We start from the raw sequence: 15,931 nt of genomic DNA, 5'->3' as shown, positions 1-15,931 counted from the left end.
ATGTGCAGCAAATCCAAGCCCTCCTGGCTCCCCCCAAGAGCGAAGATGGGGAAAAGAAGAGCAGGAGGCCTGAGAAGGAGCCCAGGCGAAGTGGCAGGGCCACTAACCACGATAGCTGCGATAGCTGCAAGGAAGGAGGGGATCTGCTGTGCTGCGATCACTGCCCCGCCGCTTTCCACCTCCAGTGCTGGTAAGGCTCGGTGCGATCTTCCTCCGGATCTGGCCGTCCCGGTCCAGGCAGCACCTTCCCTCCAGCAGCTCCCGCTTCCCGTTAGGTCCCTGCCTTGCCCGGGGAGGGTGGGGGGGGGACGGGACACGGGGCCGGGTGTAGCAGGCAGGAACAAAAAGGAGGTGCAAACCCCACTCGGGTCCATCCCCCCCGAGACTAATCCGCAGCAGCTGAGGTGAAAAGCTTCCTCGCTGCTTTCTCGGGGGGGGGGTGCGTGGGGGAGTCTACCACCCTCCTTTCTTTTTGTGCTGAGCAGCAGCCAAGAGGCCTAGAGGAGGAGCGAGGCCGATGGCTGCGCGGCCTGGCTGCTCTGATGCTGCCCTTACCCAGCCTACCACACACCTTCCCCCACCCCGGGGCGGATAACTTCCCCTCCTTGCCCTTCTCTAAGGGTGCGCTGCTTTGGGGTGGGGGGAGCTCCGGAAGGTCCTGGCCAGAGGGGGGGGAGCGACGGTGGCGTCTCCGCAGCAGGCCTTGACGTTCCCAGCGCTTCCGTGCTGCTGCAGCTGCTGGGAATAATGGAGGTTGCTGTCTCTGTGTCTCCCTGCCTCACTGTTTACAATATGGCGACCTTCCTTTAAATTATATTTTTATTCTCAGCGCCATTTTGGCTGCATATATGACTTCCAAACCCTTGCAGCGCTCCCCCAGTATCTCAAACGTGGAAATACCTTCCCTGTGGAAATCCAGGTCTCCAGACTTTAAAATTGGCCGGGTTTATTCCTTTCCCTCCTTTTTTTCCTTCCTCCTGACCCTTCGGACCTGCTTGTCTCATCCGTAGGAGTGACTGCCGTGAATTGGGGGCAGTCGGGTCCTCTTGCTGGGAGTTGCGTGGCTTTGTTGATGAAGGCAGATCTTCCTGCATGCAAATCTGGGTGCCGTGTGGGAGTCGAGGTGCGTGTGGAGGCGGTGGCAAAGCTCTAGTCGGTAGAGGCTGCAGCGGGGAAGGACTCTCGCTGCCTTCCCTCACAGCTTCCTAAGCTCTCGGCACAAAGCCACCCGCCAAAGGCACCTGAACTTTACACCCCAAAGTTTTTTCCTTTTTGCACTGGGAGCCCAGATGCATCCGAGGCCACCTTACCCGAACCTCCCCTTCAACAGTTGACACAGGCGGGCGGTTTGTATTAAATTAGCGCAGCCAGAGTGGATAATGGAGTGGAGGAGGGAGCGGGGCAAGTCAAACAGCTGGAGCTCGGGCGTACAGAGTATTCTTCCTTAGGGGAGATTTTTTAACCACATTCCTTTCTCTCTTTCATGCTTTGGAGCTTTGTTTGCCACCCTGTTACAGCTGTCTCCTCTTTGCTTTTTTTTTTTTCCTGTTGTTTTTTTTTCTTCTTCTTCTTCTTCTTCTTTTTTTGCTTGGTGATTATACTGTGTTTATATGCTAATTGCAGGTCTCTGAACACTTATTAAACTGATTGCTGATACCAGGAAAACTGACTGTGCGGTCACAGTTCTGTAGGGAGTGTCCCGTTAGCAGTGTGTAGCCAGACGAACCCGACAATGCTGTAGTGTGCAGCCATGACATCATCCCTCCTACCCTGAGGAAGTGCTACTGGTGGTGGTTGGTGCAGGTCCTCTTAATATTTACTAGGAGGTTACTTAATTTTTTTATTATTGTCCAGCCTTCTCGGTGAGCTTTAATTTGTTTTTCTTTTATCAGGCATAGTTGCTTAAAACTTGGTATTTGCTTTCAGGTGCTGCTGAGCACATCCTGATCCTTCTCTTAGTGAGGTTGGAGCGATGGCTAAAACATCACGTTTTTGAGATGGAGGAGCTGTGACTAATCCTGTAGAGTTTCCTGGTTGATTCTGAATCCTAGTTAAACCTAACCGTAAATGAGACCACTTTGTGCATGGCTTAAATCTGGCTAAATTTTACGGCTCCATTTGGCAAGTTTCTTGTAGTTAGTGAGTGGGAAGCAGTCATGTAAATCGGATATCTCTAAAACTTTGGCTGTAGTTGAGTTAGTTGCATTATAATTATAAAAAAAAAAATCTTTGGCTGACTAGTCACCCTTCAGAACAGAAATGGAAGGGGCAATTCTGATTACACCTTCTCACTTCACTTGTTGCCTTTCCTGGGGTATCTCTCAGCCAACCATTTTGACAGTAGCCCAAACTCTGCTGCGGGAGGTGGCGTGGTCTGGAGTGGCACAGCGCTGCTGGATAGGCTTTGCCTGAAGGCCTCCGGCTTGGGCCTGGTTCTCCCTCCCTGCTTGTGGACCTCTGTCTGTCGCTCGGCCAAGGCCTTCAAGTGAACCAGGTTGTTTCGAAGGGATGCTCAGGTTTTGTTTTCGTGTTTTCTTCCCTCTGCCTCCTACATCTTGCTTAAAGTAAACTTCCATTCTGGATATAAACTTAGGCATAAAGGCAGCACTTGCAACTTCCTTTCTGCCTCCTTTTTTTATTTAAAGAATAGCAGCTGTAATGCAATTCTTGGTTTAAGTCATTTGAATAGCAGTTTAATATACTGCTGGGTCATACTAGCTGAATTGGGTCGACAGCCTACCTGTTCTTTAAATATTTATTGTAAGCTTTAGTACCAGGTTGCATTTATTATCAATATAGTAAAAAAAACCCCAAACTCTTAATTGGTCTAGGATTTGTGATCAGTTGATTAAAGCTGTATAGGAGAGGCCATATTATAAAAGAAAATGAATGACAGGGGTGTGATCCGCCCAAGTCACGCAGTCGGCTGGAGGCAAACCCAGGAGTTAACCCAGCTCGGTGGCCCATAAACTAGTTTTGTTTCTTCCTGTGTAGAGAAGGCTCTTCTGTATCATGTTGTTTAAATGTGTAGCGACTAAGTTGGTTTCATTAGGTGTGTGGTTCTCAAACTTCAGCGGTTTGTCTTAACTTCAACTTGGTACCTAAACCTGTTGTCTTCTGCAGACAACAGAAGGCGCTCAACCAAAATCCCCAAAACTTTCCGATTCGATAGTATTACGTGTCTCTGATGGTAAATAACAAGTTTTGTTGATACACTGTGGGAACAACTGCTCTCCTGAATTAATGTGGGTGGAAGTGGCTTCCCAATTCATCTGTCAGGGTGTCAGCTCTTCTCACAACTCTGTTTCAGAATTGCTAGTTCAGCATAAAACTCCTACAGGTACTGTAAGTGTCTGTGGACCGGGAGAGTTACCAGCCTGGCTGTGGATAGACTGGCTTGGTGGGAGAGATACAGGAAAGTGTAAAATCCCTTCCAGATACTTAGTTTCAACTTACTTGGATTAATATTGTAGTCAGGTGACTGTTTTCAGGTTTGAATTTACGGAGAGGTTTTTTTCCGTCCTTAATAGTTCTTGAAAACAGGACATACATAGGATTTTTAGCTCTTAAGTCTGCTTTTGGTTATGCTGTTTGCCCATAATCTGCTGCTTTGGGTGATGGTGCAGCGTGCGTTTTCATTCTGATGTTCTGCCTTAACCCAGGCCCTTGGGAATGGTGTACACTCTTTCTTTACATGATTGAAAACCAATTTTCCAGTACTACTTCTATTCTTCCCCGTTTATATCCTCCTTCTGGCTATGTGATTGTTAGAATTCCCTGTATTTTCCTGAGCTCGTGGTAAACTTGGTTCACGTTGAAGTCGGTTTGCAAAGTGACTGATGTTGCAAATTCATTACAGCTTCGCTGAAGGATTAGAAAGATCCCTGGGAGAGGAAAAGTTTAGTTAACAAGCTGGGGGAGGGGAGTGACAACAGGAGGGAGAACTAACACAGAACGGTTTTGTGTTTGTTTTTTCTTTCTTTTTTTTTTTTTTTTTTTTAAGTCTCACTGCCCGAGTTTCTGGTTGGAGGAGCCCAAAATCGCTAACCTCGCTGAACGCTGCTGTTCAAGTCCCTGTTATATATCGCATGCTGCTGGCTGTGAAGCACTGCTAGCATGGCAAAATGACCTGAGTTGCCTAAAGCTGCACAGCTGCCCATTACGATAAACAGACAGTACTAGTTCTGTGGCACTGCCCAGCAAAAAGCCTTCCCATAGCTGCTGGTGAACCCTGTGGCTGTGCTGGGAGAGATACACTGCATCCATACTGGGGCCTGCTAGCTCCATCAGACTTTTTGCAATGCTTGCCTCTTCGTGTTTATATTTGGAGCGTTTGGCTCCATTTCCCCTCTGATTTGGCAGTCTTTGCCGAAGTGCTGTTGTCGAAGAACTGGAGTAACAGAGCTGCAAAGAGAAGTAGATGAAGCTAAACTAGCCTGAGTTTTGCATGTTTTCTGTGAGTCATGTCGGTTAAGTGCTTTGCACAAAGAGTGGAAAAAAGTTGCGTTTGACTGGTAGGACATCAATAACTCTTTCCCCCCCTTATTCAAGTCTAAAACATCCTGCCTTATCTTGGCATTTGGTCTAGCTTTGGGTGTTTTACATAAATATCCATTCTGTGTGTGGGGGAACATTAGCCTGTCAATTGTCTTAGCTAATCCTTCCCTTAATGGGCATCTTTGGCTGCCTCGGGGGTTTCAGGTGAAACTTTGGAAACTTTGAATGGTCTGAAGCATCTGCTTCTGCAAGGGGTAGCAGGATGTCCAGAAAGGTGCTGGAGAGGCTAACTTCACGCCTAACAGTGAACTACAGAGGAGCAGGGTTTCAGTACGCTGAATTGCATACTGTCACTGGCACCTCTGGCATCTTCAAAAAAGCTTGTAGTTTAACTGCAGAAAGCTTTTGGTTTGAGGCTTTCTGGGTTTGGGGTTTTTTTGTTTTTTTTTACATTAAATGACTGGCAAAAACCTACTTTAATGTTTATGTAATTGCATTTTGAAGATCAGAGTAAGCTGTTCTGTTACAAACATTAAATGTATTTATCTTAACTGATAGTTTGTTAAAACAATATTGTTTTACGTATATACTTTTTAAAAAGGAAAAAAACCCCAACTTTTGTTCTTATGTGTTCTTGGTTCTGATATTTTGGTAGGCTTGGAGCCAGTGTAGTCTTGATCCTAAACCAGAAGGAAGCAACTGCGCTGGCTTGGTTTCTCGGTGCGGAGGGTAACTGCGCATGTGTCTCCAGATGTGGTAACTTGATCAGTCTTGGCAGTTCTGTTCAGCAAAGTTGTACCAATGAGATCTTGTGCTCTCCTTATTTTGTCCTAAATCTCTCGATGCAAAGGCAGATAAGGTCAGCTTAAACCTACAAACTTAAGCTGAGGGCACCAGAGAACCATTCACAGTAAGAATTCGATGAACTAATCTAATTTTGGGACTTGGAAACCACATTTCTCACCTATGTGTGCATGCATGTTGCTCGTGTTAAACTGAGCATGGGCAGATTTTGCAGTGTGGGCAAGAGTGGGTCATTCACATCAAGCCGTGGATCACTGCTGCTGTTCTCAACATCAGTGTAAAGTTGTAGGAGCAAGGAATTAGGATTCTGACAAAGTCAAGGAGGGGGATGTTTAACTGGTTAACTTACACTTTGTCTTCAGACGTGGCTGCTGGATGGACTAGCATTATCTCAAACATCCATAATGATTTGAAGCTGTTTAAAAAAGGGCACAGTGCCTCGACTGTTAATAAGGAAAGTTCTCCACTGTTTTGTCCTTTTGCTTGGGAAAGTGCCAGTTTTATGTTGACTGGGACTTGTGGAACTGAGAAGTCTCTTTTTTTTTGTGCTGCTGCAGGGTCCATTTTTGAGTTGACTCCTCAAGTTCAATAGGATGCAGCGCCTTGCTTCGAGGTGGGGTTCACCCACGGCTTTGTTCGTGCTGCGCTGGAGCTGGTCTTTCCTGGTATGTCAGACCCGCAGGCATGACTTACGGGAGCCTTTCAAAAAGTGGAAAGGTCTTCCCAGAGGAATTCCAGCTCCTCCAGGCATTTGCAAAGGAAATTCTTAATTGGATTGGATTCGTAATACTAATCTGCTAATGACTGTTTGTTATGGAGATCTTAGCGCTATCTTGTAAATATATTCACCTTTATTTAGCTTGCCTTGTGTCTTTATCACATACAAGCTCAGTGCTGGTAAGATTGTACAGCTGCCTGTGGATCTTATAGTTGGGAATGGGAGGACTACTGTGTTTGTTACACAAAATCATATAATGCTCTCATAATTCTCCCCCCTCTCTGTTTCTCAATGTTGCTTTAGGTGTGGTTAGTAAATGGGAAGTGGTAATGATTAGCATGTCTAACATCTGGCTGGACTTCTCTTACAGTGGGTATGGAGGACATCTTGGATGGGGAGTGCCCCCATACTGTTGTCAGCAGCAGAACTGTGAATTTCTAGTAAGAGTGAGGACCAAACATGTTTTTTTTTTTTTCCTCCTGAAACTGACCTTTTTGACTTAGGTTGTAGGTGTTGTTGTGATGGTGTGAAGAACACCTGCATGTAGGGCAGGGCTCCTGGCTGTCTCCCTGTGTAGGACAGGCTGAGTCAATTGGAGATTTCAGTCGTAGCATCGATACTGAAGCAGTTTTTTCTATGTAGTAAAGGCACTAACATCAATTCTTCTGTTTATTGACCCACACGAGTGGATGTTAAACTGTTTTTGTTGCTAGACTGACTCACTGGTACGTGTCAGGTTCTTGAGTTTCTCCTGTGCTCTGGAGCCCTTAATAATCCTTGAGTCAGTAGCAAGTAGCAGGAATCTGCTGTGAAGAAAGTGAGCAGTTACTTCCAGAGTAGGAAGGAGGTGTATCTTCCTGAAAGCAAGTGTTACAGAGCCTGAATATTTAGGGAGTGCTGCCTCTTGCAATATCAATCACATGTGAGACGGACATAACCTGGTTTTTTTTAACCCGTCAGGAAGTAAGCTTGGACTTCTGAAAATGCTAATGTATCTGAGAATATAATATGGCTTTGTCATAGGGGTATGAAGTACTGGATTTGAAAGAAGTGAGCGTAAGCAAAAAGTGTCTTGCCACGTCAGGTTACTGGCTAAACTTGTGATTTTTGTGACACAGTCAGATTGCCGGAGCTGGCTTTTTCTACTTATAGTAGTCCATCTATGCTGTCTCCAACTCCACTACTCACTAGATGTCTGCCCAGCTTCCTCAAAGGAATGCTGCAGTATCTAGTAACTCTGTAAGCTGAGTAAAAATAGTGGTGTATCTTCTTTTTAATAAAGGGGTTGACAGATATCAGTTGTAATGCAATTACATACCTTTTTAGGGTATGGAGTAAATGCTCCCTATAGCCAAAAATGAAGAAATTCTATAAATCATTCTTCCAGTTGGTGTATCAGATCGTGAGTACAAAAGGCAAAGAGCATCTCAGCCAGCTGGGGGAAATCTAGAGTCTGAACCCAACTCTAACCTATTTCTGCTGACGTCTGCTCTGCACGAATCACTTGAAGTAAACTAGATGGAGCTGGAGATTATCGACTTTGAACCCTGCAGAAAGCAGTGGCCTGAGGATGCAATTTAGCAGGCTGAAAACCCCATGCTGAATTTCTGGCAAGCACTAGCGATTGGTGTGAAACACCTGCCTGTACAGCCTCTGACTTTGGGCAAGGTATCATGTGAACTTCCCAGTGATCTCCGTCTCAAATAGCAACAGGAGCAGCATATGAAGGTGATGGGAAAAGGCAGAAAAGAACGTATACTCTGCTTTAAGGGTTTTTTTGGTGGATATTTCTATTGCTGCTCTTTTCCCTCTCTTCCCCAGTGTTCTTGGGAAAGCCTGGTCCACATGTAGGTGTCAGAATTATACTTCACTTGTGCCTGTGTGAAGACAAATTCATATTTTTGCTTTTATGGGTCTGTCCTTCATCCTCTTCTGATGTGCTGCTTTCCTTTTTTCCACCTTATGGCTTCTGTCCTTTCACCCCCGTCTCCTTTGAACATGTTCAGTATGGCTAGGGCTGAATGTGTTCACTTTTCAGAAACCTCTCAGACCTGTGTTTTGATTATTTTTTTTTCTCCACCAGAGATGTCTCTTCATTTATTGTTCTTTTAAAGACAAAATTGGATGAAGTGATTCTCACTAGAGCCGTCTTGTTCCTCAGCCCTCTTTCTTTTCCCTGATGCTGCCCTATGTGTCATCCTGCTTTGAGAAGATGACTTCTAATCTGTTAAGAAGCTGGTGCTGTAAAGATCTGAACACTTAATAATGAATCTGGACATTGAATTCAGGCTATTGTTACTATTGTCTGCGGTACAGGCATGAGTGATGCATGGGAAAGAAATGGGAGTCAGGGTGTGCAGAATGCCTGAATTTCTGGGTCTGACCCAAATTTTCCAAAGTCAACAAGTCTTCCTATTGACTTCATGATTTCTGTTTATAAATACAAAGTTGGACAGTTGCCTAGCAGATATGTCCCAAATATCAAGAGTTCATAAAGAACCAAACTGATTTATAAAAAAAAAAGGCAAAACAAACCCTCAGTGCGGTACAAGTGGCATTATACACTTTTTTATGCTTGCTTATTTATATAGGTATATACTTGGGTTTTTTATATGTATACAGAAGTCTAATATCTTAAAAAAACAATACTTCCTTTAATTTTTTTCATCAGCTGTTAATGATGCTAATAACTAATGGGTTATCTAGAGAATGGTCTCTGTGGGCCATGCTCTTTCTATAAATAGAAGTCACTAATTACTTCAGGTGATCACATGTTTACATGCAGCTTATCCAGTTTATTGGACTCTCCTGCTTGTCAGGTCTGAGGCAAAAAAGTTCTACTTCATCAAGTTGGAGGGAACTTTTTCTGATTCCCCATGAGTCTCAGGATTGCCTGCGCAGGAGTGCACGGGGAGGAGGCTGGACACCTGGTGACAAGTGGGAAGGGAAGCGAGGTAAGGTAGATAACACGTGCTTCTATGAGGTTGAACTTAGCTCTCTCTTCCCAGGATGAGACTAGCGGGAGCAGTTTGAGGAAGGGTACAAGTAAATAACTTCACTGGCTTCAAAATTCACAAAATACTCTAATTCACAATACACTAGCACTTTGGCTCATGAAACGGTACCTGGTTCTTAGGAGCATCGATCGTAGTACTGCTGCCAGAGACTTGAGCCGCTAGTCAGCACAATGTTCTACCCTTGCAGTGTTGAACACTGGCTGTTTTAGAAGGTAGAAATAAGCACACAGTGAATGAAATTTTGGGATCTAGCATACCGGGTGATAATACTTCTTAAACTCTTAAGAGTTTGAGTCTTCCTCTGTCCTTGTACTGGTATGTGGACAGATTATGTTAGCGTACCTTTATTTTATCTTTGCGTGCGTCTTGTTTCTCACTGTTTGGCCATATAATGGTGTTTTAATCCTGCTTCTGTTCTCTTGTCTGTTGCTGAACCCTTATTTCCAACTCTGGCCATGCTGTTGGAAAGATGCATGCTGAGCAGATGCAGTGTTCCAGATGATGGGATAATTGGTGACCTGTGAAATGGTCATTTTGGTTCCCTTCCTTGCATAGTGGCAGCCAAAATAATCATGTACTGACCTGTCCAGTGATGTCCAGGTCTTCTTGCTGGATGTTACTAATTTAGAACTTCTTATATGCATGCTCAAGACTTTCACTTCAATGTAAACAAAGTTACGCTGGCTGCTATCAATTTTTTTTTTCACTAGTTCCCTCAGGAGTAGTTGCACCGCAGATGATGCTCTGTAGTTAATGTGAATTGCACTACTGGCTTCAAGTAGGTATAACTTATAAAATATGTGAGCCTAATTGGGACCAGAAAGTGTCTGAAACTCTCTTAGTTTTAAGGTGATCGGGTCATGCTTAGAGGTCTGTAAAGAACAAAAATTATGCCTGGCTTACCTGAAGTTTGGTGGTCTCTGCATTGGTGCTTGAGAAATCTTTGGCTTCATTGGGAAGATTGTTTCTTGTGCTCCTGAGTGTTGCAACTTTACCCATGTTAATGAGCAGAACTTGTAGACCCTCGCTGAGTAGTTTGTGCTGAGGAATAATCCTGACACTACTGGATTAGAGGAGAGAACCGACAGTATTCCTAGTAACCATCTTTAAGGTAATGGAGTCTGACTTCTGTCTTCAGAAAATAGTAAGCTCTTTGTTGATCCAAGAGCTGCAATAGGAAGGTAAGAGAGTTGCAGTGGGGAGGAACTTGAAACAGGCTGCAGCTGTTAGCTTGTTTTGTGTGGTTTTATTATGTATAAGGTAAAGGCTCCAAGCACTGGGTTCCAGGTGTCCTCCTCCTGCAGGGTTTTGGAGCAGCTGTGAACAGAAGTGTGTAACTTGGGCGCAGTAGAACTGTTTCAAAGAACTGAATTTGTAAATGATGCAACTTTCTCTGTTTCTCAATGGGGCTCTTGTGATGCACTGACAGTGAGGTTGGTTTCCTGGTTTGTTTTAGTTACGGCTGCCATTGAGGCCCTGCTGTAGGAAGCCAGGGAGCCTTGTTCTTTATGAAGCTGGTAGAACAGCTGTAGCTCTATCCATCATTGGGATAAATAGGAGTCCAGTAGAAGAGCCAAAAGCTTTCTTCCTTTATCTAACTGGCAAACATAACCAGCATCCTTCGTTGTAAGCCTGTCATTGAGTCTTGGTAAGTTAATTAGAAGATTTCTGAGAAGGAGAGATGTTCTTGCCTACATTTTTTCATGGGGTTAATATTTTGTCCTGCACAGAAAAAAATACCTAAGTCCAATGGTTGAAAACAGAATACATCAAAGACAAGTTGTTCAAGAAAGCTTCGCCAAACACTGGTTTGTTTTCCTGCCACCATTATCCCAGCCTGATAGCTGACTGCAGCCTTGGTGGGTCCAGAGCGTGCTCTTAGTAGTGTCAACGTGCCTTTGATGCAAGATGGCCACCAGGAGCGCTGAGTGTAAATAACTTCAGGTTTGCTTATAACTGGTTCCTTTGAGAGCTATGGCCCAGTTTGTATTGAAGAAGGTGCCATTCCTTTGAGCGTTTGTTTACTTATTTATTGAGGTCAGCAAAGTGAAGAGTAATTACAGGATTTAGACTAACAACAGGCATCTGATGTATGAGAGCTCCAGAGTGTGAAATTGAAAAGCTAAGTGGCTTCATGCTATTGTTTGCTTGATAAAAAGTCCTAATATACGGATGACTCTTGAAGATTTTTTTTTTTTTTCCTTCTTCATCATAGCCATTTAAATTTTATTTAAGGGAGGCTTTGCTTAATGTAAACTGCTGGACTAGCTCCTATGGTCAGAACAAGAGCAAGTCTTGACAACACAAATCTGGTATGAATTGCAGGAGATGCTGCTTAACTTTTTTAGAAAAAAGTCATGAGACTAGTATTATGGCAAGTGACTTTGTATCAGCGTAGTGGATTTTGAATAAGCTGTGATAAACATCTCCTTTAATTTTCAGAGGCTTTGTATGAGTTGGTATTCCAGGTGTTTGTATAGGTATTAACTTTGAAAGTCAGCCTCAGTTTTCAGAGCTGTCTTTGTCTTAAACTCAGAAATATGCTCTCCTGAGCAGATTTGATTTGGGTGACACCAAACCTTCCAGGTAAAATAGTGCTGGCCACCACTCTTGCCTGTGATGACAACAGGGGGAAACTTTCTGAAACAAAGGCTCAGCGAAATTGTACAGAACAGTACAACTGATTGGTGTGTAGTTGAAAGGAGATATGTTGTAACTGAAGATAAAGTTGGTGCTGTACAATTCCAGGTCCTGTTGGCAGCAAACACTAACGGCTGGAGATCTGCATGCTAATGAACCTATGAAAGATAGGGAGAAAACAGCCGTGGTGCTCCTGCCAAAGTGCTAATTCTTACCTTGGTTATGAAGATCAAGTATCTTGTTCAGATTTAAAAATCAGTTTCTCTTATGCTTACGGTAAAAGGTTGAAGAATGTGGTCATAACTAGTCAATTAAAACAGCATTCTTTAGTGCTTCCCTGGCTTTATGCTAAGACCCAGGAAATGCTCTCTGCTTGCAGAGAGGCCAGCAGTGCAGGAACAGCATTCATCAGTCTTTGTTAGTGCAGCGAGCTGCCTTGATGAACAGTTCATTAACCAGGAGAAGCAGAATCAGTCTTTTAATACACTTGCTATAGCAGTTAGGCCCTGACAGCGAGCAAAAAAACTCAGGAGGCTAGTCAGAGAGCTAAAACCTTGCTGCTGGTCTGAAACTAATCTTTCATCTTTCGCCCTCCTTCCACAGGCCTTTGGGTAGCAGCATTCATTAAAATGCTTCTCTAAGCTGTCATCTAAGAGTACTGTGTATGTAGGATCTCGTTGGGTTTGAGCAGATAGTTCAAACACAACAAATGGGACAATAACATAAACACTTAAGAAGAAACCTGTTCTGACTCTTCTAGGCATCTCTTAAGATTCACCGTGGTATTAATTGTTTCATTGTAAAATGAGTAAGATTGAGGTAACAGTTAAAACAAATAACCGGAGGCATCTGGCAGCGCGTGGATCCCTGGCAGGCCGTGCGTCCATTGGAATGGGGCAGACGTGTTTCCAGCAGTTCAGGCACGCTTGTCGGTAGCTTCAGAGGGCTAAAATTCACTACAAACAAATCAAAGTGTGTGGGGTTTTTTCCCCGGGGGTGTTGGGAAGGGAGGAGGGAATAGGCCAGATGAATCCGTACTGGCTGTAGCTGCATATTTAAGAGCTCGGTTTCCGGCAGGAGTAAAACCTGGACTTGCAGGATCCACCTTAGGACTCAGAATGGATTTATGCTGCAGCAAGCACAGGAGGATCATTTGTTACTCTCCTCCTTCCACCCCCCTTCCCTGCTTCCATTAGCAAAAGATTAGTTTGGGGCAGGGGGGAGTTATTTCAGCCAAACATTTGAAGCTTCGTGTAAAGCAGCCAGTAGTTGAGGCTTTGGTGCTCTCATCTAGAGCCTGATCTCTTGTTCATCCAAGTCCTCCAGGAAATGAGAAACATAAGCTGCAGGTATGTTTGAGCATATATGCAGAGCACTGCATTTCTGGAGCGCCTGGAACACAGAGGCCTCTGAAACCCTGCACTCCTCAAAATGGCTGCCAGATGTGTTGGCTCTACTGAATTCCCCGGAGCCTGACACCAGAAATGCTGAGGTTATTACCAGTTTGGTTCTTGCTGTGTTCTTCCTTCAGTCTTCCAGGCACAGTGTTGCAAGACCGAGTGTGACCCTGGGTGGCTGCAGTACCTGCAGAGGCTTTCTGTTGGCACACTGGCGTGCTCGGGGCAAGGCTCACTGGGACTCTGTTTAAACACAGGAAGCATGTTTGTTTTTACAGCTCAAGCTCGGGAGCCTGGGCTGGGATCCTGTGCCATTTCCCTGTGCTAGGAGCAAGATTCTCGAGGAAGACAGCCTCTCCCTTTGCTGCAAAGCACACCTCTTACTGGCCAGCAAATCTGCATCTTGCCCTCTCTGGCTTGCCACTGCCGGAGAGTTCTTACAGCTTAACTTGGATTTGGTTTGATATTTGTAGGTGCAATAAACAGTATAGAGACTCGTGAAGTGAACACAGTCTGGCTGCCCATGCTCGCGTGGCTTCTTGGGCCGGTCTTCTAAGCTCCTTGCTAGTGTGGCTGCACTGCGGCTTGGTCACCTTGTAACCCAGTCAGTCCCCGCTGGATCCCTTGTAATCTGTTTCCCGGTCAGTGGGAAATGGAGCTTCCAGGTCCTGCAATAGCAAGTCTATCTGTTGAGTGTTCAGCACAAGAGAGTGGACTTGCTATGGAGCTGTCTCTAGCATCAGTACGCAGAACTTCTAAAGTGTATGTTAAAGCCATGCTGCGTGGTAACTGGCTGTTTATCTGACAGCATGTATGCTTTTCCTGCAACAGTCAGCAGTTTGCTAAAATAACAAATCTTAATGATAAAAAGGTGTTGGAAAGTACTTGAGCTAGTAGTAGGATCTGTAAGGAAAGTGTATCATCTAACATATGCTGCTCTGCGTTTAACTGAGGAAGAATGTTTCTCAAAATAGTCCTCCTTACCCCTTCATCTAATTTGCTTTGGTTTATTTCTAGCATCAAAATGAGAATATGATTTCGATGTGATACAGCTTTTATAGTAAGTGCAGATCCATGTGAGTAGGATGTATCTTGTGCTTCATAGCCAAGGCAAGCTGTATACGGTGACACTTTTAAGAGTATTTGGGTTTTCTTAAGATAGAAAGTGGTTTCCACCATTAAGTAACTGTGCCCAGGGATGGAGTACATGGGAAGCAGTGGGCAGACTTCATAGCAGCTTGTTCAGTTGGCCTCAAACTGCAAATTCAAAGGATGGAAATGCCTAGATATGTGACTGTGCTTGCTGCATGGGAATCTGTGTGGTCTTACATGGAGTGATTAAGTTATTTAAGGAGGCGTTGGTGCTAGGGGGAGGTATACGAGTTGCACACAAGTGAATCTTCCATTTATCTTTGCTATTCAATTCTAAGACTGTCCTCTGAAACCATGGAGCATGCTGCATTGTGGAGATGAGATGGGTGTCATGGAAGACTAGCATCTTAGAGGTGTCTTGCTAAGTGGATGTATGGGGGAGCAAAACTAGGGAGCACCACCGTAAAGAAAAAGAGGAAGTGCCTGGAAGTGGAACTTGCACAGCTACCCTGACTTGGGCTGCATGTATGTGAGAAGAGGCATTCCAGAAATAACAGTAAAGCGTTGCTTTGTATTTCTCTTGTAGCAACCCTCCGCTCAGTGAGGAGATGCTGCCTCCGGGGGAGTGGATGTGTCACCGCTGCACTGTACGCCGCAAGGTAAAGCCTCTCGTAACAGACATGATCCCTGCCCTGCCGACTGTCCATTTGAAATGTGAACCCTGTGTTTTATATCTTCCTCTCCCCTTAATGTGTACGTATATACCACCAGAGTTGCTCTTTGTGCTCACGGTTGCGAAGGGCTTTGTTAGGAACAGGCTTAAGGAAAATGAAGGGGTCTTGATGAGACCCTCCTGGTACTTTTAACCTTGCTACTAGGAACCAAAACTGAAGTGCCTGATGTGTTCTTGTCAAACTGTGCCTTTTAAACTGTTTGCCCCACCCCTTCTGGAAAGGAGGGAGAGCTGAGGCAGAGGGAATGGGAGCCGTGCTTGAGGAGGTGAGCTGTCTACAGGTGAAACAGGAGTCAGGTTAATGCAGCTTTGGCATCAGGGCTGTGATTCTGGTTAATCTGTGTTTTTTAGAAGTGTGGCTTCACAGCAGTTGCACATCAGCAGAGGGTGATGTTATGATTTCCTGGGCTGTTGAACAGGATGGGGAGGAGATGATTGGGCAAGATTGTGGCTTGTCTTTGTTTTTTTTCCTTGATGCTCTTTCTCCAGGAAGCTATCTTGCACAATGTAAACATCTTACTGCTGTGACTACATAAGACTGCGTAGCAGAGGGTTTAGAAACTGCACCAAACTATCTAGCAACTGTTCCCTTGAAGTGACACCCAAAACAGATTGGAAGAAAACTGTGTACTCAGCCTTTTGTTCCTGAAGCGATTGCCTTGTCATGTTTCCAGGGTACTGTTCAGCCATCTGCCAACAGTAAAAATGAAGGTTGCCAATTTAAAAAATAATAATAAAATAAATTAAAAAGAGAGAGAAAGAAAAGGAAAAAAGTCCCCAACTTTTCTGTATTAAAAATTGCCTGATAACACTCTGTTCCTTTTACAGACCATTTTAGTGATCAAGTAGGTTGGTTCATCCATATTGGTGATGCTGTCAGGCACTGGAGCAGTGCACAGGTGCCCATACTAAGCCATGCAGCATCCCCTCCTGTTACAAAATGGATCTCGTGGTGATTGCAAAGTATTGTTTTCCTCTGCTGCGGTTCTCCCTGCCCACCTTGTTCAAGATTCCTGTCGTCAAGAGATAGGAG

At 44.5% G+C, this 15,931-nt stretch overlaps 1 protein-coding gene across 8 annotated transcripts in view; it reads left to right on the top strand.

Moving 5' to 3' along the window:
* PHF12 (PHD finger protein 12) overlaps positions 1 to 15,931 on the top strand; it is a 33,307-nt gene that overhangs the window by 847 nt on the left and 16,529 nt on the right. For 4 of the 8 annotated variants that reach the window (XR_012651080.1, XM_075032728.1, XM_075032727.1 and 1 more), the window contains exons 2-3: positions 9 to 190; positions 14,752 to 14,824. Coding sequence is in view for 5 of the 8 variants with exons in the window: in XM_075032728.1 (XP_074888829.1) it covers positions 9 to 190; positions 14,752 to 14,824 (255 nt within the window). In the remaining 3 variants the exon portion in view is untranslated. Of the gene's footprint in view, positions 1 to 7; positions 191 to 5,858; positions 5,967 to 14,751; positions 15,610 to 15,931 lie in introns of those variants that run through there. The other 4 variants (XM_075032729.1, XM_075032731.1, XM_075032732.1 and 1 more) reach the window with 4 other exon arrangements.

Source organism: Buteo buteo, chromosome 7 (assembly GCF_964188355.1).
Source record: "Buteo buteo chromosome 7, bButBut1.hap1.1, whole genome shotgun sequence".
NCBI classification, from domain to species: domain Eukaryota; kingdom Metazoa; phylum Chordata; class Aves; order Accipitriformes; family Accipitridae; genus Buteo; species Buteo buteo.
Note: the sequence above shows the minus strand (reverse complement) of the source record. Positions and strands in the feature narration are given on the sequence as shown.